The sequence below is a fragment of the Myxine glutinosa genome, chromosome 14 (assembly GCF_964187855.1).
Source record: "Myxine glutinosa chromosome 14, kmMyxGlut1.1, whole genome shotgun sequence".
Classification (NCBI taxonomy): Eukaryota; Metazoa; Chordata; class Myxini; order Myxiniformes; family Myxinidae; genus Myxine; species Myxine glutinosa.
In genome coordinates, this window is record NC_136274.1 from 28,020,506 (window position 1) to 28,044,216 (window position 23,711).

The window sequence follows — 23,711 nt, forward strand, 5'->3', positions numbered from 1 at the left end:
TATCAGACAGCGAGATGTAGATGGAGTCATCACTGTTTGGTGGACGGTACAACACACATATGAACAAGAGGTGGGAGCGAAGGGGAAGCCGTAGCCAGAGGTATTCCTGGGGGTGAGGTGGAGAGAGTACAGTGCAGGGCGAGTGAGGAAGAGAGTTTTTGATAAAGATAGCAACCCCACCTCCAGGACGAGGCTCAGGTCTATCATACCGGAGGAGGGAGTAACCCGGGAGAGATACTAAGGAATCAGAGACATCATGAAGGAGGAAAGTTTCTGTTAAGCAGATCACGTCTGGATTGACAGAAGCAACCTGTATGGAGAGATCAGTTAAGTTTGAACGAAGGCCCCGGATGTTTGAGGTCCATACCGTTAATGAAGAGGAAGGGGGAGCATCGGATACAGAACAGGGGGGAGGAGGGGCAGGGTAAGATGTGGAAGAGGTGGAAGAGGTAGGGAGAGCTGTTGAAGGTGTGTCAGAGATTTCAGAATAGCTCGGAGAAAGGGAAGGATGGGGCGGACAAAAGGTTTGATGGTGATTGGGTGAGGCACAATGAGGTGTTATTTGAGGAGGGGGAAGAGCGAGGCAGAAGGTTGGGGGAGATGGAGGTGAGAGTTGGAAGGGGGAAGAAGCGGGGAGGATGCTTTGAGGAGGGGGAGTGAGAGGGGGGAAATTGAGAAGAAATGAGGGTGGGGAGATTTGAAGGGGAGGGGCGAGGGGGGAGTTTGGGAGGGAAGGGACACGGGGAGGGATTTGAAAGGGATGGGATATGGGGGAGATTTGGAGGGGAGGGGTGAGGGAGGAGTCTAGGAGGGGAGGGGCGAGGGGGAGTCTTGGAGGGGAGGGGTGAGGGGTAGTGTAGGAGGGAGGGGGCAAGGGGGGAGATTTGAAAGGGATGGGTGATGGGGAGGATTAGGAGGGGAGGGGGAAGGGGGAAGATTTGAAAGGGATGGGTGATGGGGAAGATTTGGAGGGGAGGGGTTATGGGGAAGATTTGGAGGGGAGGGGTGAGATTTGATTTTAGAAAGTGTACGATAAATGGGAAACGAACATTTATTGCAAAATGAGTTTCTTGTGACCTTGGAGTCAAAAATACGTTTAAGGACGCTGGATGGAGGATGGAGTGCAGGAGAGTTTAGGGAATGTAGAAAAAAGGCACTATAAGAGATGGATTTTTTTTTTGGGATGAATAGATTTGGTGAGCAAGTCGAAAGCAGCCTTTTAAAGAAGAAGAAGAAAAGGGTGTTATAATATATGACGGAATACATAAAGTGAGGGGAAAGTGTAAACATTGAAGGTTAATAACAGTGAAAACTATCTGGGGAAATGGGGGAGAAACACGTGGTCGAAGAACGAACGAACGAATAAGAATGAATAAACGAATGAGAAGTGAGAAGGAAAAAAAGTTTTTTTTTTTTGAGTTGAGATTTACACAAGGAAGTAGGCTTTGGGGTGAAAAGACTGGGAAAACAGAGAACGAAAGTTATTGGATCACAAACGACGGGCCGCTGAGAGAAAAACAAAGCCTCAAGGTTGTACAGTGTACACTGTACAAGGCCTCAAGACACGACACGAATTAACAATTACTTAACTTCGAATTAACACGATTTTCAATACAGGTATGGAAGATTTGCACCGAAAAATCTTCCTCGGGACACAATATACGTACGTCCGCGTAACTAACCACCAAGCATAACGAAACACTAACCACCAAGCATAACCAAACTACTAACTCCCAAGCATAACCAAACTACAACCACCAAGAATAACCAAACACTAACCACCAAGCAGAAGGAAAGTACAACGTTTTCAGTAGTACCTTACTCACTGTAAAATGTCTAGTACTTGGTGATGATAAAAGTATTAGTTTAAATCAGAGGAAACTATTGTGCCCACGTTGTGCAGTACAAGTCTGGGTTGTGGCCCCATCTCTGGACCACTGCACCCACCTTCTACCACATTATTATGGAGAGGACATCGCTGCATTCCCAAGGGAAGGACATCCCTGTATTCCCTGTGGTTCATAGTATACTACACGAGCCTTTTCGTGAGGACTGTGAAGGATTGAAACAAGCATGGATCACTGCCCAAAGGAGACCAGTGTGCAACGCCGGAGTGTGAAATCCCCTCAAGACCACCTTCAACCAATATTTTCTCAATCAATGGTTTGCCAATCTATCTGGAGCATCCACATGGAGTGTGTGGAAACAAGACCAAGAAAATGAGGAAATAAAGAGCAAGGAATGCAGGAGATAGAAGCATGGAGAAAACCTCCAGTTTCCTCATGGCTCAAACTTTTCTCCTATAAATTGAAGCAAAAAGAAAGACGAGGCAAGTTTGGTTGTGGAGTCATGAAGTCATTGTGTGTCCCCGCGGTTCTCTCTCTGGTCCTGATCCTGCTCTTGGATCAAGCACCTACAGCTCGGGCAGATGATTCTTTGTCCAACGAGCAGGTGGAGAATGCAGTTGATGAAGCGTTGGACAAGCTGAACAAACAGCAGGTGTCCACACGTAAACTGGCATTGTCTGAACAACAGGATATCCAGGTGAGTTTCAACGTGTCCATTTCTTCTTTCACAGACACCGACACAAATCCCAACATGGATCAGGGTGATCAAATTGTCTAACTCGTGTTTCTTCCATAGGCAGATGAAACAGACGTTGAAGGACAGACAAACATCAAATTTGACGTGGTTGAGACCGAGTGCAATGCGGACGATCCCAGGGACTGGGCCGATTGTCCGATCGCGACGGACTCGACACCGGTAAGACCCGTTTGATCTACTCGAGTCCCAATGTTTGTTTCTGGTCCTGATAGTGATACATCGATGTGATCCACACCTGAGGTCTACCCTCGAGATTGTGTGTGAGATGTTGGTCATGCAGTGCAGATTGTTGAGTTGGACATTGTGGATATAACTATGAAGTGGATGGATGTGGACATCACAGTATGATAAGAACCCATGAGGTTATTGCAATGTAGATGGTCATGATGTATCAATCCGTTGTTGTGCTTTGTAGGTCGATGGACAGTGTGAGGTCACCGTGTTGAGCACCGAGGACTCCTTGGACGTCGGAGACGCGACTTGCGATTTCAACTCGACGGGCGGAAATGTGAGGGTTTGAGATCAAACAGTAATAAACTACAGTAAAACGGTATTCGGTGGAGCGCATACAGTTTATGGTTTCCATCCCACTGGTAGGCCGAATGTGGATTTCGGACCTGAACCAAAATCGAATTTGTTCTTGTCACACACCCAACTCATCCACCTAGTTTTGTCATCCACCCAACTCATCTACAAATTTTTGAAATATCATGCGATATATCGTTTTTGGCTCCATCTCTCGATGTGAGTGAGAAATCACTTTCCAAAATCTAATCGATTTGTCCTAGTCACACACCCAACCTGTCCACAAAGTTTCATCCAAATCCGTCCATAACCTTTTCAGATATCCTGCTCACCGACAGACAAATAAACAGACAGACAGGGGTGAAGACGTAACCTCCGTCCACCTTCGGTGGTGGACCTAACCTGGCAGTCGGACTAAAAACAATCACACCCGTGTCCGAAGGGAGCGGTTCAGTTTGGCATTTTTAATATGAAATATGCAAAGCCCAGTAACGAACGAAACCCATTAGAATTGCCCTCTAGATTTACCCTTTAGAACCATCTAGAATTACCCTTTAGAACCATCTAGAATTACCCTTTACAGCCCTCTGAAATCACCCTTTAGAACCCTCTGAAATCACCCTTTAGAACCCTCTGGATTTACCCTTTAGAACCCGTTAGAATGACCCATTAGAACCCACGAGAATCACCCTTTACAGCCCTCTGAAATCACCCTTTAGAACCCTCTGAAATCACCCTTTAGAACCCTCTGGATTTACCCTTTAGAACCGACTCAGAAAACCTTTTAGAACCCTTTGGAATTACCCTTTGGAAGCATCTATAATTACCCTTTAGAACCTTCTAGAATGACTCTTCAGAACTCTAGAATATCTTGGCATTCCATTGTTCTGGAAGGGTTCCCCTCATGCTGACGTAGATATAGAAGGTGTGCTGGAAGACGGTTACCTGCTGAAAGAGGTGTTCTGGAATTTCCGGTTTACCTGATGCTCACGTAGATAGAGGAGGTGTGGCTGATGGCAAAAAAAATAGATTTCAGGAAGGTTTTTTTTCAAAGTCAGTAACAAATGAAGCTTCCTGTAAATTTTTATCACTTTTTACCTTGGATCTTTTCACCAAATTTGCGATCAAGCTGAGAATGGCCATTGTCTACTTACGCACCTGTAGACGAGAGATGTGTTTTATCCTGAACAATGTTCCGCACCAACATGACTGTGAAGTTCTAGAAAACGAATAAATATTTTATTGATACTTGAAAATCGTCTGGTGTTTGTTTTACAGGCGAGGCGACGACGTGGCTTTTTTAAGAAAGCCTGGAGAAAAGTGAAGAATGCGGGACGACGAGTTCTTGATACCGCGAAGGGTGTGGGAAGACATTATGTGAACAGTTGGTTTAATCGTTATCGCGGTTAGGAGGAAGCTCTGTGTTGGTGGTGGTGGTGGTGGTGGTGGTGGTGGTGGTGGTGGTGGTGTTGTGGGGGGTTATGGGTTAATGGGTGGGAGCCAATGATTTCTCCCCGACATTCAATACTTGCTCGTTAATTCCAATTGATTCGCTTAGTTACACAAGTAAGCCGAACAGGTAACCAGTTAGTAAGCTTTAAAATTGAACTTTTAGGATTGAAACTGCAGCTGAACTTTTTGTAGTTTAACATTTAATTGTGACTCTGCTATTAAACTTTGTCTGATCATGGAAATAAAGGATTGCAAAAATGAAAACCTGAGGCTGTTTTACTTTGTAATGGTGATCAAGTGGTGACATTTTAACACAGAGTGGGAGACGCACGAAACCGACCGGATATTAGCATGAAATACACCTGGATGTTACCTGGACTCAGTCCATTTTTGGGGGGACTTGGACTCGGCCCAATCCCACTCGAATCCAGCAAACATTGTGTGTACAAAAGAAGGTGGTACCGAATGGCACCGAGCAGGCGGCGCTGCACCGAATGGCACCGAGCAGGCGGCGCTGCACCGAATGGCACCGAGCAGGCGGCGCTGCACCGAATGGCACCGAGCAGGCGGCGCTGCACCGAATGGCACCGAGCAGGCGGCGCTGCACCGAATGGCACCGAGCAGGCGGCGCTGCACCGAATGGCACCGAGCAGTCGGGACTGCACCGAATGGCACCGAGCAGGCGGCGCTGCACCGAATGGCACCGAGCAGGCGGCGCTGCACCGAATGGCACCGAGCAGGCGGCGCTGCACCGAATGGCACCGAGCAGGCGGCGCTGCACCGAATGGCACCGAGCAGGCGGCGCTGCACCGAATGGCACCGAGCAGGCGGCGCTGCACCGAATGGCACCGAGCAGGCGGCGCTGCACCGAATGGCACCGAGCAGGCGGCGCTGCACCGAATGTACAGCGCCGGAAGTTCCCGTGTATACCAAGTGGTTCCGAATGCACACCACCCAGCAGGCGGCGCTCAAACATATCTTCAACACTAATCCACATAAAGCACAGGGTTAGGTTCGGGTTTGGAATTTACGTGCATTCCCGATAAACATTGATTTACAAATCAGGGTACGGTAACGCCGAGGGTTATTTAGGGTTAGGATTTATAAAAATAAATTATGAAGTTTTGAAATTAAATAAAAATTGAAATTAATGACATGCATGGAAACTTTCATTTTTGTTAGCCTATAGTTAAGGTTACGTATTCCACGTGTGATTTTAAAAGAAATGATATCGCAGTGTGAAGGGGGTTGATATGAGTACCGAAAGTGGTCGGAAGTTTCCGAACAACAAAATAATAATAAACGAATTAGCGCATAAATAAGGAGCACATTTCACGATATCAAACACAATTTATGAGTTAGATAAACGACTGAAACTTCTAAATATGGTCAGATACAATTTCCTCGACAGAACTTAACCAAACAATGTCTTTTTAAATAAAATTTAGTCTATAAAAAGAATGTTTTTCTAATTTTTTCCAAGCAATTCGGAGTTGCTAATCTCTGTGCGAGGTTTACTACATTTTTTTGTGATTTTTTTTTTTGGTATACAGAATCGAGGCTCGTGAAAGAGCTAACTAACATTTATCACAAAAATAAATCAGAGACAAACAAACAAAGTATATAAAAAGGGGAGCGGTAGACAAGGTGGGGAGAGGCGGGGAAGCACATAAACACAACATTTGAGAGCAGGGACATCGGGAATGTGTTGGAGGGAGAGGGATTGGGGGAAGGCGGCATGGGAAGGGGTAAGGAGGTGGGAGAAGTATAAACACAAGTACACCAAGGACTCCCAGGAAAGAAGTTGGTATTTCAAAAAAGTGGATTTGGGGTGAAATTAGCGGGGGTAGAAAAGATCAAGGTTTTGGATGAGGGAAGATAAGAGATGGTGGTGAACAGCTGTTTTAAAGATCTGGAGGGAGGAGTGGGATTGAAGAGAGTGAGGGAATTTGTTCCAGAGGCGGGAGAAAAGAGGAATGAAGGAGTGAAGGTGAGCAGAGAGTCTTGATTTTGGCAGTTTCACCATAAGAGGGTTGCAGGCAGATCTTGTGCGACCTGTAGGAATATTGGGGGGACAGAGCACAGAGAGAGCTGGGGGAGCAAGCCCGGAGAGGAGTCGGTAGAAGACAGAAAGACCACCAACCTGCCTGCGGTGAGTGAGTGAAAGGCCCTCGGAGTTAACTTCATCGCAGGAGATTCCAATGATGCTGAAAGCTTTGGTTTCAACAGCGTGAAGACGAGCTAGGTGTGAGGCAGGAGCACCAGCCCAGAGGGGGTAACAGTATTCCATTGAGCTGCGGATGAAAGCCTTGTATGTGGTGAGGCGCTCAGGTGTGCCAAGGAAGGACTTCGCACGACGGAGGATGCCCAGTCGGCGACTGGCTTTGGAGGCCAGCTTAGAAATGTGGTTTTCCCAATAAAGATCATGGCAGATAGTGAGACCCAAAAGCTTGAGCGACAGAACTTCTTGGAGAGGATTGTTGAGAAAGTAGATGGGAGGGTTTTCCAGTCGGTCCTTTCGGAGAGACATTGTAAGAGTGTGAGACTTGTCAGGATTGAAAGACATGTTCCACTTGTTTGACCAGTCTGTGATTTTGGCCAGGTCTGCAGAGAGTGAGGAGGCTGCAGACTGCCGATCTGAGGGATGAGGAATGGAGCGGCAGATAGTGGAGTCATCAGCAAAGAGATAGAGAGGATTTTCCAGAGTCGGAGGGATCATTGATGAAGACCAGTAAAAGCACATGGCCCAGAACACTACCTTGGGGAACTCCAGCCAGAACAGGCAGGGGAGATGAGAGAAATCCATTCAGGGCCACACGTTGAGTACGACCAGAGAGGAAGTCCGCAAGCCATGAGTGGAGATTTCCATGGATACCATAGGAGGAGAGTTTGGTGAGCAGAGCTGGCTGCCAGACCGTATGGAAGGCACGTGATATGTCAAGTGAGACAGCTCTGATTTCCTGTTTGGCATTGAGAACCTCCATCCATTGTTGAGACAGCAGAAGCAACATGTCCAGAGTAGAATGACCTGGTCTGAATCCAAATTGATGATCAGAGATCAAGCCATTGGAGAAGAGGAAGGTTTTGATATTCGAAGCAATGATGGATTCCATGACCTTGCTGATTAATTGGAAGCAGGCTGATTGGTCTGTAGTTGCAATGATCTGTTTTGCACCTTTTTTGTGTAAAGCGGAAATGTTTGCTGATTTCCAAGATTCTGGCAGATGACCTTGAGCAAAAGAGAGGGTGAAAAGAACAGAGAAAGAGTGAGATAGAGCGGCAGAGCAGGATTTTAGGACCCGTGGGCTGATGCCGTCTTGTCCCGTTGCAGAATCAGAGTCGAGGTTTGACAGAAACTTCTCCACCTTGTCAGGAGAGAAGGACACAGAGTCCAGGAGCAGTTGGGTTCGACTGGGAAAGGAGAGAACAGAGAGAGATGGGTTTGGGACACAAGATTTTGAGGCAAACACAGAGTTGAGGCATTCGGCTTTGTCACGTGCGGTGTCAACTGTGTAGCCATTTGAGGTAAGGGAGGGGACGGAGCGGGAACAAACACCAGAAACGGATTTGACCAGACGCCACCAGGATTTGGAGGAAGGAGACAGGTTTGAGAGTTCAATCTTGAGTGTGGAGAGATAGTGCTTCCTGGCACTCCTGAGGGTAGACACACACTTGTTTCTAGTGTTACGTGGTCCTCCCGGTAACTACCTGGTCTTGGTGACCCCCGGACCGTGGGAGGGACCCCGCCAGAAAGATATATGGTTTATACGCTTTCGTAACGCAATCAATATGAATTCCGGTCAAGAAGAAACCCCACACCAAGGATCCGGAATAATCAATAATATATTCACTGAGCAATCAACAACCATCAACAATGCACAATCAATATTACAACCATGTGAACTCATCTACACAAACTCTAAGATGGCCATCTTAATCTTATACATTCCTCACGTGATCCCCACTCCTGACTCCCTCCGTGGTCAATGTCTCTCCTCTCCGCACACGGGCGGTTGAACGAGCCCCGGGCGGACGTGCTCTAAACGTGCCGTCTCGGACTGGGGCCGCGGCTGCAGCGCACCTCCTTGCCAAGCCACGGGGCAAACCCAGCGCGGCGTCCAACGTGCGCGAGGCCCCAAGTGCGACTCTTACGCGTCCTTGTAGATGGGCAAAAACCCAGCGCGGCTTCCGACGCGAGCGAGGCCCAACGTGCGGACCCGTACGCGTCTTTGTAGACGGGGCAAAACTGTCCCGGACGCTGGGTTTCGTGCACGAACTCACAGTGACTGGACGTGTCCAAAGGTATTTACCGCCCAGGTAACTCCTCTCGCCAGACGTTTCGCAACGGCGCGTTTTCCGCGCAGCGTAAGGTCGATTCCACCTTCTCGTCGTCGCGGGGCGAGGAAGAAGAAGCCTTCCTTTCCCTCGTGTCTTTCTCCTCCGTTTCCCGTCACTTCCGCTTCCGGCCACTTCCGTTTCCTGCCACTCTTTCAGAAGGGCTCCTGACCCTCCAACCACAACAACTACACAACAACTTAATATACTACACACGGAAGCAAAGACCTGCATGGTAATTCACATACATTCACATAAATATGTAACACTCCCCCCCTTCAAGAAAGAAAGTTTGAACCCAGCGAAAACTTTCTTTGCCGGCCAATTTGGAGAAACAAACCAGATAACTCAACCCCCCCACATTATCAGTTCCCCCCGGGCACAGTTATCACTTAAAAATAAAGCCAGTTAAGCCACTCGATAGCACTTTTCCGGGAGGCCAAGCCGAGTATTCACTACATGGATGCCTTTAGGAACGCGGAGTTCACGGTTAGTCCGTGCAGGAAAGTTCTCTACATGGGCGCCTTGAGGAACGTGGAGTTCACGGTTAGTCCGTGCAGGAAAGTTCACTACATGGACGCCTTTAGGAACGGCGTTCACGGTTAATTCGTGTAGGAATCTTGGCTCGGCGGCTCCGCCGCCTTCAGTGCTTCAACTTCTCAGAACGTCCCTAATAATTAGGGTGGGACCACTGGTCCCTGTAGTCCCCTGAATACCGGTCTTCTTCTCGGCCACTACTTTGCCAATTCTTCCTTCGGGAGCGGCCGTAACTCAGGGAGCCTCCATAATAATATTGACTGCGGCCACCACCAAAACTACCGCCCAGTTGTCCTCTCCTGTAGACCTCTCGACGCCTACGAAATGCCTTCCCTACTGTTATGGTCCGACCCTCCAAATCCTTGCCATTCCAATTCTTCTCTGCCTCTCTGGCGTCTTTTGTGCTGGCAAACGTGACAAAGCCGAACCCTCTTGACTGTTGCGTTTCCCAGTCTCTTACCAACCGCACTTCCACCAGCGGCCCATATCTGTTGAAGACAGAGGTCAGAACTTCTTCCTCTGTTTTGAAGTTCAGTCCCCCTACAAATAACTTGGCACTTTTGTCACCATCCCGAGCTGGTGTGGTGTTATTTTCCCTGCTGGGCTCTTTATCAACCCTCAGGTTACCATAAACTTGACCCCCGGCCAAATCATTCCCGAGAACCACAGATACACCCTCTACAGGAAACGTGGCTTGTAAACCGACGGTGACCGGTCCTGACACCAAATCGGACTCCAACTGGATGACCTGAAGGGGAGCACTAACACCGCCCCCGATCCCCTGTAAACGAACACTATCCCCCGTTGCCGTCTCCTCGGACCATGGCAAAATGCCTTCAAGCATTAAAGATTGATGGGCCCCTGTGTCTCTCAATATCCTAACCGGTCTCCGGTTAGTCGAGGCTCCATCCAGTGACACAAACCCCTCGGAAATAAATGGTTGGTAACCCTCTTGATGGCGATTTCTTACGCTAGCCATCGCATTCGGAGTTGTAATAGTCGGACTCCGCTCTGGGTTGTCCCTTTTCATGAGGTAACAACTGGACATCAAGTGTCCAGGTTTTTTGCAAAACGCGCAAGTAGGCCCGGAGGAAAAACTCGGGGTCTGCCTCGGGCCCCCCAAACTATAAGTTTGTCTTGGGCCCGCATCCCTCTGATTTCGAACCGGTGGGGTATCATAGTTGTCCCCATAATCATCTCGAGGCCGCCGCCATGTATGGTCGTTCTCCGCACCTGCTGTTCCCCACCTCCCCTGCGGAGATCTAGGCGAGGAGTTAGGTTCGTGGACCCCTATTCGGTGGGTTAAGGCATAATCATCTGCCATGGTGGCTGCGTCCCACAACTTTGGTACCTTCTTTTCCTGCAGGTACACTTTGATGTCCTCGTGGACACACTGCTGGAATTCCTCCACCAGGATCAAGTCCCGCAATGTCTCGAAGTCTTTCCCGACTCCTTTTGACTCACACCACCGATCAAACATGTTTTCTTTCACTCTGGCAAACTCCACATGGGTCTCACTCTCCCTCTTCCTGGCATTCCTGAATTTTTGCCTGTAAGCTTCCGGAACCAACTCATAGGCCTTGAGGATGTGCTTCTTCAGTACCTCATAATCTGCACATTGGTCCATTGGTAATGCCGAATAAATTTCCTGAGCTTTCCCCACCAGCACACTTTGTACGAGTATGGTCCAGGCCTCCTCCGGCCAGTTTAATTGTCGAGCCACTTTCTCAAAGTGTGGGAAGAATTTCGCGACTTCTTTTTCACTGAACGGTGGAACCAGCCTCACATGTCTGCCCACATCCCAGGTTTTCTGGTTAGGTGTCGACCCCGTCAGCAAGGGTGGTGCCTCTCCCCGTTCTCTCATTAACTCCAGCTCCTTGAATTTGATTTCTTGCTGAAGCTGCATGTCACGTTCCTTTAATTCCCTTTCCGCTTTTCTCTCCTCTGCTTCGAGGTCCCTTGCAGCTCTCCTTTCCTCTGCTTGTTCCTTTTCTCTTCTTTCCTGGAGTTCTCTTTCCACTCTCCTTTCCTCTGCTTGTTTCTCTTCTCTCCTCTCCTCTGCTTTCCTTTCTTCTTCTGCTCTTTCCTTTTCTGCTTTCCTTTCTTCTTCTGCTCTTTCCTTTTCTGCTTTCCTTTCTTCTTCTGCTCTTTCCTTTTCTGCTTTCCTTTCTTCTTCTGCTAACCTTTCCTGGAGTTCTCGTTCCACTCTCCTTTCCTCTGCTTGTTTCTCTTCTCTCCTCTCCTCTGCTTTCCTTTCTTCTTCTGCTCTTTCCTTTTCTGCTTTCCTTTCTTCTTCTGCTCTTTCCTTTTCTGCTTTCCTTTCTTCTTCTGCTCTTTCCTTTTCTGCTTTCCTTTCTTCTTCTTTTAACCTTTCCTGGAGTTCTCGTTCCACTCTCCTTTCCTCTGCTTGCTTCTCTTCTCTTCTCTCTTCTGCTTTCCTTTCTTCTTCTTTGATCCGTTCCTGGCTCCGTAATTGCAACTCCAGTTTCCGGAGCTCCACGTCTTCTGGTTCTTCGGGTAGCCACTCCCAGGCTAACTCGTCCCATGTTCCTAATCCCACCATAGATTGTATCACCGTGGCCTGCAACTCTGCCTTCCTCAAATTAGTTCGGACCTCCAAGTTAAAATGTTTGGCCAATTTCAAGAGATCCGACTTTAGCAACGCTCGGAACTGTGCCTCACTCGGGGTTACCCCAAAGTTCTGTGCCACAAACGCCATGGTGCCTATCGTTAACACCTGTTAACCTTCACCCCAAGACTTTCCCCAATTTCTCAAAAAAAAATATTACCAATTAATAATTAATTAATAAATTTTAATTACCAAAAATATTATTATTTTATTATTTTATACACTTTTAGATCCCGGACGAGCCCCCAATTCTGTTACGTGGTCCTCCCGGTAACTACCTGGTCTTGGTGACCCCCGGACCGTGGGAGGGACCCCGCCAGAAAGATATATGGTTTATACGCTTTCGTAACGCAATCAATATGAATTCCGGTCAAGAAGAAACCCCACACCAAGGATCCGGAATAATCAATAATATATTCACTGAGCAATCAACAACCATCAACAATGCACAATCAATATTACAACCATGTGAACTCATCTACACAAACTCTAAGATGGCCATCTTAATCTTATACATTCCTCACGTGATCCCCACTCCTGACTCCCTCCGTGGTCAATGTCTCTCCTCTCCGCACACGGGCGGTTGAACGAGCCCCGGGCGGACGTGCTCTAAACGTGCCGTCTCGGACTGGGGCCGCGGCTGCAGCGCACCTCCTTGCCAAGCCACGGGGCAAACCCAGCGCGGCGTCCAACGTGCGCGAGGCCCCAAGTGCGACTCTTACGCGTCCTTGTAGATGGGCAAAAACCCAGCGCGGCTTCCGACGCGAGCGAGGCCCAACGTGCGGACCCGTACGCGTCTTTGTAGACGGGGCAAAACTGTCCCGGACGCTGGGTTTCGTGCACGAACTCACAGTGACTGGACGTGTCCAAAGGTATTTACCGCCCAGGTAACTCCTCTCGCCAGACGTTTCGCAACGGCGCGTTTTCCGCGCAGCGTAAGGTCGATTCCACCTTCTCGTCGTCGCGGGGCGAGGAAGAAGAAGCCTTCCTTTCCCTCGTGTCTTTCTCCTCCGTTTCCCGTCACTTCCGCTTCCGGCCACTTCCGTTTCCTGCCACTCTTTCAGAAGGGCTCCTGACCCTCCAACCACAACAACTACACAACAACTTAATATACTACACACGGAAGCAAAGACCTGCATGGTAATTCACATACATTCACATAAATATGTAACACTAGCTTGGTGGAAGGAACTGAGATTGCCTTCAGTTCGATTTGCCTTCCAAGAGGCAAAGGCAAGTTGTTTCAGGGCAACTGCCTCACCACAAGATTCAGTGTACCATGGACGGGAGTAAGGGTAAGACAACTATAGACGAGATGGGATAAATCTGTGCATGAGAGAGAGCAGTTTGCTTTGGAAGAATTCCCAGGGAGAATTGATGTCAGATGCAGTAGAGATGGGAGACCAGTCCAGGTGATTGATGGCTGCTTGCAGCCCGTGCCAGTCGGCCTGAGTGAAATGCCAGACTCGTCGGCGCTGAGGAGGCTCTCTGAGAATGGCCAGAGAGATGTCCACTTTAACAAGCACATGATCAGAAGAACCGATTGGAGCAGAAGAAGAGCAGCAGACATTTGCAGGGAAGTTAGTCATAACCAAGGCCAAGTCATAACCATTATATTATTTTAGTATGATGATTTATTATATTTTATTATTATTATATATTTATTTATTTATTATTATTAATTTGTTGGCAGCATCATGCTATGGGGATGTTTTTCAGCAGCAGGGACTGGGAGACTTGTAAGTAGAGAGGGAACAATAAATGGCGCCAAACACAGGCAAATCCTTGAGGAGAACCTGCTTCAGAGTGCAAAAGACCGCAGACAACGGCCGTGATTTACTTTCCAACAGGACAACGACCCCAAGCATCGAGCCAAAGCAACACTGGAATGGCTTCAGAACAAGAATGTGAAAGTCCTTGAGTGGCCCAGCCAAAGCCCAGACTTGAATCCAATTGAGAATCTGATTTAAAACGTGAAGATTGCTGTTCACTGACGCTCCCCATCCAACTTGACAGAGTTTGAGCAAATCTGCAAGGAATAATGGGAGAAACTCCCCAAATCCAGATGTGCAAAGCTGGTACAGACATACCCAAGAAGACTTGAAGCTGTAATCACTGCTAAAGGCGCTTCTATGAAGTTTGACTCAGGGGGTTTAATACATACAGCGCCTCAAGAAGGTCTACACCCCCTTTCAAAATGTTCTCCTTTTGTTGCCTTATAGCCTGGAATTAAATTGCATTAAATAAGACTTTTGCCACCTTTATTTGCACATCATAACCCTCACCTTCCAAGTGAAAAAAAATAATTTCTACAAATATCAAAAAAAAAATTTTTTTTTTTTTAAATATCTTAAGGTAAGTGTCCTCCCCCCCCCCCCCCCTCCCCCCTGAATTAATACTTGGTGGAATCACCTTTGACAGCAATTACAGCTGTGAGTCTGTTGGGAAAGGTCTCTACCAACTTTACACACCTTGATTGGGCAGGTATTGAGCATTTGGCACCATAACACATGGTATTTTGGCACCATAACACATGGTATTTTGGCACCATCACACATGGTATTTTGGCACCACAACACATGGTATTTTGGCACCATAACACATGATATTTTGGCACCATAACACATGGTATTTTGGCACCATAACACATGGTATTTTGGCACCATAACACATGGTATTTTGGCACCATAACACATGGTATTTTGGCACCATAACACATGTTATTTTGGCACCATAACACATGGTATTTTGGCACCATAACTAACACATGGTATTTTGGCACCATAACATGGTATTTTGGCACCATAACACATGGTATTTTGGCACCATAACACATGGTATTTTGGCACCATAACACATGGTATTTTGGCCCCATAACTAACACATGGTATTTTGGCACCATAACACATGATATTTTGGCACCATAACACATGGTATTTTGGCACCATAACACTTGGTATTTTGGCTCCATAACACATGGTATTTTGGCACCATAACACATGGTATTTTGGCACCATGACATGGTATTTTGGCACCATAACACATGGTATTTTGGCACCATAACACATGATATTTTGGCACCATAACACATGGTATTTTGGCACCATAACACATGGTATTTTGGCACCATAACACATGGTATTTTGGCACCATAACACATGGTATTTTGGCACCATAACATGGTATTTTGGCACCATAACACATGGTATTTTGACACCATAACACATGGTATTTTGGCCCCATAACTAACATGGTATTTTGGCCCCATAACTAACACATGGTATTTTGGCACCATAACACATGGTATTTTGGCACCATAACACATGGTATTTTGGCACCATAACACATGGTATTTTGGCACCATAACACATGGTATTTTGGCACCATAACACATGGTATTTTGGCACCATAACACATGGTATTTTGGCACCATAACACAAGGTATTTTGGCACCATAACACATGGTATTTTGGCACCATAACACATGGTATTTTGGCACCATAACTAACACATGGTATTTTGGCACCATAACATGGTATTTTGGCACCATAACACATGGTAATTTGGCACCATAACACATGGCATTTTGGCACCATAACACATGGTATTTTGGCCCCATAACTAACACATGGTATTTTGGCACCATAACAAGATATTTTGGCACCATAACACATGGTATTTTGGCACCATAACACATGGTATTTTGGCACCATAACACATGGTATTTTGGCACCATAACACATGGTATTTTGGCACCATAACATGGTATTTTGGCACCATAACACATGGTATTTTGGCACCATAACACATGGTATTTTGGCACCATAACACATGGTATTTTGGCACCATAACATGGTATTTTGGCACCATAACACATGGTATTTTGACACCATAACACATGGTATTTTGGCCCCATAACTAACATGGTATTTTGGCCCCATAACTAACACATGGTATTTTGGCACCATAACACATGGTATTTTGGCACCATAACACATGGTATTTTGGCACCATAACACATGGTATTTTGGCACCATAACACATGGTATTTTGGCACCATAACACATGGTATTTTGGCACCATAACACATGGTATTTTGGCACCATAACACAAGGTATTTTGGCACCATAACACATGGTATTTTGGCACCATAACACATGGTATTTTGGCACCATAACTAACACATGGTATTTTGGCACCATAACATGGTATTTTGGCACCATAACACATGGTAATTTGGCACCATAACACATGGCATTTTGGCACCATAACACATGGTATTTTGGCCCCATAACTAACACATGGTATTTTGGCACCATAACAAGATATTTTGGCACCATAACACATGGTATTTTGGCACCATAACACATGGTATTTTGGCACCATAACACATGGTATTTTGGCACCATAACACATGGTATTTTGGCACCATAACATGGTATTTTGGCACCATAACACATGGTATTTTGGCACCATAACACATGGTATTTTGTCCCCATAACTAACACATGGTATTTTGGCACCATAACACATGGTATTTTGGCACCATAACACATGGTATTTTGGCACCATAACACATGGTATTTTGGCACCATAACATGGTATTCTGGCACCATAACACATGGTATTTTGACACCATAACACATGGTATTTTGGCCCCATAACTAATACATGGTATTTTGGCCCCATAACTAACACATGGTATTTTGGCACCATAACACATGGTATTTTGGCACCATAACACATGGTATTTTGGCACCATAACACATGGTATTTTGGCACCATAACACATGGTATTTTGGCACCATAACACATGGTATTTTGGCACCATAACACATGTTATTTTGGCAACATAACACATGGTAATTTGGCACCATAACTAACACATGGTATTTTGGCACCATAACATGGTATTTTGGCACCATAACACATGGTATTTTGGCACCATAACACATGGTATTTTGGCACCATAACACATGGTATTTTGGCCCCATAACTAACACATGGTATTTTGGCACCATAACACATGGTATTTTGGCACCATAACACATGGTATTTTGGCACCATAACACTTGGTATTTTGGCACCATAACACATGGTATTTTGGCACCATAACACATGGTATTTTGGCACCATAACACATGGTATTTTGGCACCATAACACATGGTATTTTGGCACCATAACACATGGTATTTTGGCACCATAACACATGGTATCTCGGCACCATAACACATGGTATTTTGCATCGGTTTTCACACCGCACGTGGAGAACAATCATCTTGTGCCGTGACAATGGATGACGTCATATGCATGCACTTGATATCGAAGGAGGTTTCATGTTTGGTTGCCTATATTGACACCTGTGTCAATGGCTCTTTCATTTTGTGTATTGAAGCTCCTTGAAAAGAAAGAGGAACAAAATCTCTCTCTGTTTCTTTCGCTCCCTCTACTGGTTGGTCGTATATTGGATGAAGTGTCATGGCGGCTGTGTGGGAGTTCTGCATCTGAGTTGAATCCGCCTTTCTATATTCCCCTTCTCTCTTGCCCCCCTCCCCTCCCCGTCTCGTTTTTGTTTCTCTTCCTCTTTTCCTTTTGCACAAAGAGAGAGACACTATCTATTTTGAGACCTTGATAATAGGCCTTTCCTTGTTTTTGGCCTTCGGAAGGTCGAATTGTTCTCCCCTCCTGCCAAACCCCTAAATCTCGTCTGTAGCCAAAAAGTTTAAAGGTCTGTGGGTATCCTCAGCTCATTGTACTTTGTGTCGGCTTCCTTCAGGACCACCTCAATCTCTTCCGAAAGAGTTAAGGAGGACAAGAGAAGGGGTGAAATGCTTAATGTGTTTATCTTGGCCCTTAACAGTACTCCCTTATTAACTGGGAAGGAGTGGTAGATCAGAGAACCAAGCGTCATTACAAATCAAAAATCTCCCTTCCATAAATGTGTTTCAGAGGCTGAATATCGATTACAAACACCCGAGTCACCTCCGTCTTGTCGCATAAATGACTATTCTATTATAGCCACCATATGTCTCGCTTAAGGATATTCAACAGATAATGCTTCATTTATTTGGGGAGGCCATCACTGGTTGTGGCCAGACGTACCTTACCTCCCCTTCTCTGATGGTGGCCAAGGGCTGATTCACGTAAAGTGTCGTACGATGACCTTTCGATTAATGTTGATTTAATGATTGCTCAATGTGAATCAACTGCCCTGGTTCCCCATAGCACAACGGATACCGAGACAAGCTGGAATGCTCGGCTACGGCCTTGAGAAGTTCTTGATTGAACCCCAAAAGTTGATGTGTCTCACCTCCTGTTTTACCAGGGTCTGTTGAATGCTTGGCAAGCCGTAGTGGTGGGCCGTCAAAAGGAGTCTTCTGATGTTAAAATGTTTGCGGGGGGAACCTTTATTTCTCAACCCGTTTTTTTCCAATCTTCCCAAAAGCTGTTCTTTTTCCCCCAAAACTTCACGTCAGTTGGCATCAAAAATGTTTGGCATCTTCATGACTCATCCAATTTATTGATGGAAATCTCCGAATGGAATTACTGAGATTACTGGGACCAGGTCAATAAGAGCTGGAGCTCAAATACTTGTAGAAGTCATTCGTACATCCTTAACATTTGGGCTGCAGTGAAGTAATGAGGTTAAAATGGATACCCATAATCCTTTGCTTCCAAAACTACTCATCAGTTTTGCCGGTTCTACTCTCTGCAGTCAGTGATGGCTCTTATTTATTCAGTAATATCGAGGTAAAGACAGTTGTTCACCACCATCTCAGGTTATCCCCCATAACCGAATCCCTCATAACCAAATCAAGACTCTCTGCTCACCTTCACTCCTTCATTCCTTTTTTCTCCCACCTCTGGAACAAACTCCCTCACTCCCTTCAATCCCACTCCTCCATCCAGGTCTTTAAAACAGCTGTTCACCACCATCTCTTTTCTTCCCCAATCCAAAACCTTGATCTTTTCTACCGCCGCTAATTTCACCCCAGATCAACTTTTTTCAAATAACAACTTCTTTCCTGGAAGTCCTAGCAGTGTCCTTGTGTTTTATACTTCTCCCCTCCCCCCCCCCCCTTCCCACGCCTCCTCCCCCAAGCCTTCTCCCTCCCACAGATCTCCCGATGTCCCTGCTCTCAAATGTTGTGTTTGTGTGCTCTTCCCCCTCTCTCCCCATATTGTCTACCGCTCCCCTTATTATATGTTTTATGTGTCTGTTTGATTTTTTTTTGTGTGACTAATGTTAGCTCTTTCACGAGCCTCGATCTTGTATACAAAAAAACAACAAAACAAACCGCCAAAATCATGATATTTTCTACACCTGTTAAACCACCCGCACCCCTCTCAAAATTTTGTTTATGTATCCACCTTGTCCACCTGTTGCGTTTTCCCCTTCCCCTAATTAATACCTGTATCCCCTAGTTGTCCGTCTCCATCTACCTTCTCCCTCTGCCCTGCTGTTAGTGTTTCCCCTTTCTCCTGCTATTCCATTTGCTATGTTGTCCCCTGATCTGTTCTGTGTCCTTCCTCTTCCACGAGCCTAGATCATATATAAAAACATACAAACAAAAAAACACCCAGCACAACCAAACCACCCAAAATAACCAAACCACTAACCACAAGCACAGCCAAAGCACCCAAAATGACCAAACTACCCAAAATAACCAAACTACTAACCACCGAGCACAACCAAACAACCCAGCATAACGAAACCACCCAAAATAACCAAAGCACTAACCACACACCACAACCAAACAACCCAAAATAACCAAACAACCCAAAATAACCAAACTACTAACCACCGAGCACAACCAAACAACCCAGCATAACGAAACCACCCAAAATAACAAAAGCACTAACCACACACCACAACCAAACAACCCAAAATAACCAAACAACCCAAAATAACCAAACTACTAACCACCGAGCACAACCAAACAACCCAGCATAACGAAACCACCCAAAATAACCAAAGCACTAACCACCCAGCACAGCCAAACAACCCAAAATAACCAAACAACCCAAAATAACTAAACTACTAACCACCCAGCACAATCAAACCACCCGGCATAACCAATCCACCCAAAATAACCAAACTACTCACCACACAGCACAACCAAACAACCCAAAATAACTAAACTACTAACCACCCAGCAAAACCAAACCACCCAGCATAACCAAACCACCCAAAATAACTAAACTACTAACCACTCAGCACAACCAAACCACCCGGCATAACCAATCCACCCAAAATAACCAAACCACTAACCACAAGCACAGCCAAAGCACCCAAAATGACCAAACTACCCAAAATAACCAAACTAATAACCACCTAGCACAACCAAACAACCCAGCATAACGAAACCACCCAAAATAACCAAAGCACTAAACACACACCACAACCAAACCACCCAGCACAGCCAAACAACCCAGCATAACCAAACCACCCAAAATAACTAAACTACTAACCACCCAGCAAAACCAAACCACCCAGCATAACCAAACCACCCAAAATAACTAAACTACTAACCACTCAGCACAACCAAACCACCCGGCATAACCAATCCACCCAAAATAACCAAACCACTAACCACAAGCACAGCCAAAGCACCCAAAATGACCAAACTACCCAAAATAACCAAACTAATAACCACCTAGCACAACCAAACAACCCAGCATAACGAAACCACCCAAAATAACCAAAGCACTAAACACACACCACAACCAAACCACCCAGCACAGCCAAACAACCCAAAATAACCAAACCACCCAAAATAACTAAACGACTAACCACCCAGCACAACCAAACCACCCAGCACAGCCAAACAACCCAAAATAACCAAACAACCCAAAATAACTAAACTACTAACCACCCAGCACAATCAAACCACCCAAAATGACCAAACTACGCAAAATAACCAAACTACTAACCACCTCGCACAACCAAACCACCCAGCATAACCAAACCACCCAAAATAACCAAACCACTAACCACAAGCACAGCCAAACAACCCAAAATAACCAAACAACCCAAAATAACTAAACTACTAACCACCCAGCACAATCAAACGACCCAGCATAACCAAACTACTAACCACCCAGCACAACCAAACCACCCAGCATAACCAAACCACCCAAAATAACTAAACTACTAACCACCCAGCACAACCAAACCACCCAGCACAGCCAAACAACCCAAAATAACCAAACAACCCAAAATAACTAAACTACTAACTACCCAGCACAATCAAACCACCAAAAATAACCAAACCACTAACCACAAGCACAGCCAAAGCACCCAAAATGACCAAACTACGCAAAATAACCAAACTACTAACCACCTCGCACAACCAAACCACCCAGCATAACCAAACCACCCAAAATAACCAAACCACTAACCACAAGCACAGCCAAAGCACCCAAAATGACCAAACTACCCAAAATAACCAAACTACTAACCACTCAGCACAACCAAACCACCCAGCATAACCAAACCACCCAAAATAACCAAAGCACTAACCACAAGCACAGCCAAAGCACCCAAAATGACCAAACTACCCAAAATAACCAAACTACTAACCACACACCACAACCAAACAACCCAAAATAACCAAACAACCCAAAATAACTAAACTACTAACCACCCAGCACAATCAAACCACCAAGCATAACCAAACCATACAAAATAACCAAAGCACTCACCACCCAGCACAGCCAAACAACCCAAAATAACCAAACAACCCAAAATAACTAAACTACTAACCACCCAGCACAATCAAACAACCCAGCATAACGAAACCACCCAAAATAACCAAACTACTAACCACCCAGCACAACCAAACCACCCAGCATAACCAAACCACCCAGCATAACCAAACCACCCAGCATAACCAAACCACCCAAAATAACTAAACTACTAACCACCCAGCACAACCAAACCATCCAGCACAGCCAAACAACCCAAAATAACCAAACAACCCAAAATAACTAAACTACTAACCACCCAGCACAACCAAACCACCCAGCATAACCAAACCACCCAAAATAACCAAACCACCCAGCACAACCAAACCACCCAGCATAACAAAACCACCCAGCATAACCAAACCACCCAAAATAACTAAACTACTAACCACCCAGCACAACCAAACCATCCAGCACAGCCAAACAACCCAAAATAACCAAACAACCCAAAATAACTAAACTACTAACCACCCAGCACAACCAAACCACCCAGCATAACCAAACCACCCAAAATAACTAAACTACTAATAACCCAGCACAACCAAACAACCCAAAATAACTAAACTACTAACCACCCAGCACAACCAAACCACCCAGCATAACCAAACCACCCAAAATAACTAAACTACTAACCACCCAGCACAACCAAACCACCCAGCAAAGCCAAACAACCCAAAATAACCAAACACCCCAAAATAACTAAACTACTAACCACCCAGCACAACCAAACCACCCAGCATAACCAAACCACCCAAAATAACTAAACTACTAATAACCCAGCACAACCAAACAACCCAAAATAACTAAACTACTAACCACCCAGCACAACCAAACCACCCAGCATAACCAAACCACCCAAAATAACTAAACTACTAACCACCCAGCACAACCAAACCACCCAGCAAAGCCAAACAACCCAAAATAACCAAACAACCCAAAATAACTAAACTACTAACCACCCAGCATAACCAAACCACTCAAAATAACTAAACTACTAATAACCCAGCACAACCAAACAACCCAAAATAACTAAACTACTAAGCACCCAGCACAACCAAACCACCCAGCATAACCAAACCACCCAAAATAACTAAACTACTAACCACCCAGCACAACCAAACCACCCAGCAAAGCCAAACAACCCAAAATAACCAAACAACCCAAAATAACGAAACTACTAACCACCCAGCACAATCAAACCACCTGGCATAACCAAACCACCCAAAATAACCAAACTACTAACCACCCAGCACAACCAAACCACAGAGCACAACCAAACTACCCAGCATAACCAAACCCCCAAAATAACCAAACTACTAACCACCCAGCATAACCAAACCAAACCACAGAGCACAACCAAACTACCCAGCATAACCAAACCCCCAAAATAACCAAACTACTAACCACCCAGCATAACCAAACCCCCAAAATAACCAAACTACTAACCACCCAGCATAATCAAACCACCAAAAATAACAAAGTACTAACCACACGGCACAACCAAACCACACAGCACAACCAAACAACCCAAAATAACCAAACTACTAACCACCCAGCACAACCAAACCACCCAGCATAACCAAACCACTAACCACCAAGCATAACCAAACTACGAAGCACCAAGCATAACCAAACTACTAACAACCAAGCATAACCAAACCACTAACAACCAAGCATAACCAAACCACTAACAACCAAGCATAACTAAACCACTAATCACCAAGAATAACCAAACCATTAACCACCAAGCATAACGAAACTACTAACCACCAAGCATAACCAAACCACTAACTACCAAGCATAACCAAACCACTTTTTTTTTGGTTTTTTTTTTTTTGTATACAAGATCGAGGCTCGTGAAAGAGCGAACATTAATCACAC

At 45.6% G+C, this 23,711-nt stretch overlaps 1 protein-coding gene across 1 annotated transcript; it reads left to right on the plus strand.

Moving 5' to 3' along the window:
* The first annotated feature begins 2,263 nt into the window (after positions 1-2,263).
* Positions 2,264-4,845, plus strand: LOC137439537 (uncharacterized). Its single transcript, XM_068135376.2, has 4 exons — positions 2,264-2,544; positions 2,644-2,763; positions 3,020-3,112; positions 4,408-4,845. The coding sequence occupies exons 1-4, from the start codon at positions 2,350-2,352 to the stop codon at positions 4,537-4,539; spliced, it is 540 nt and encodes a 179-aa protein (XP_067991477.2). The 5' UTR covers positions 2,264-2,349; the 3' UTR covers positions 4,540-4,845.
* Positions 4,846-23,711: the final 18,866 nt, after the last annotated feature.

What these genes read in the sequence shown, in the direction of transcription:
- LOC137439537 (XM_068135376.2), top strand. Translation starts at nt 2,350, where the DNA reads ATGAAGTCATTGTGTGTCCCCGCGGTTCTCTCTCTGGTCCTGATCCTG. An exon ending in CTGAACAACAGGATATCCAG is followed by an intron (nt 2,545 to 2,643) that starts GTGAGTTTCAAC and finishes TTTCTTCCATAG; the next exon opens with GCAGATGAAACAGACGTTGA. An exon ending in TCGCGACGGACTCGACACCG is followed by an intron (nt 2,764 to 3,019) that starts GTAAGACCCGTT and finishes TGTGCTTTGTAG; the next exon opens with GTCGATGGACAGTGTGAGGT.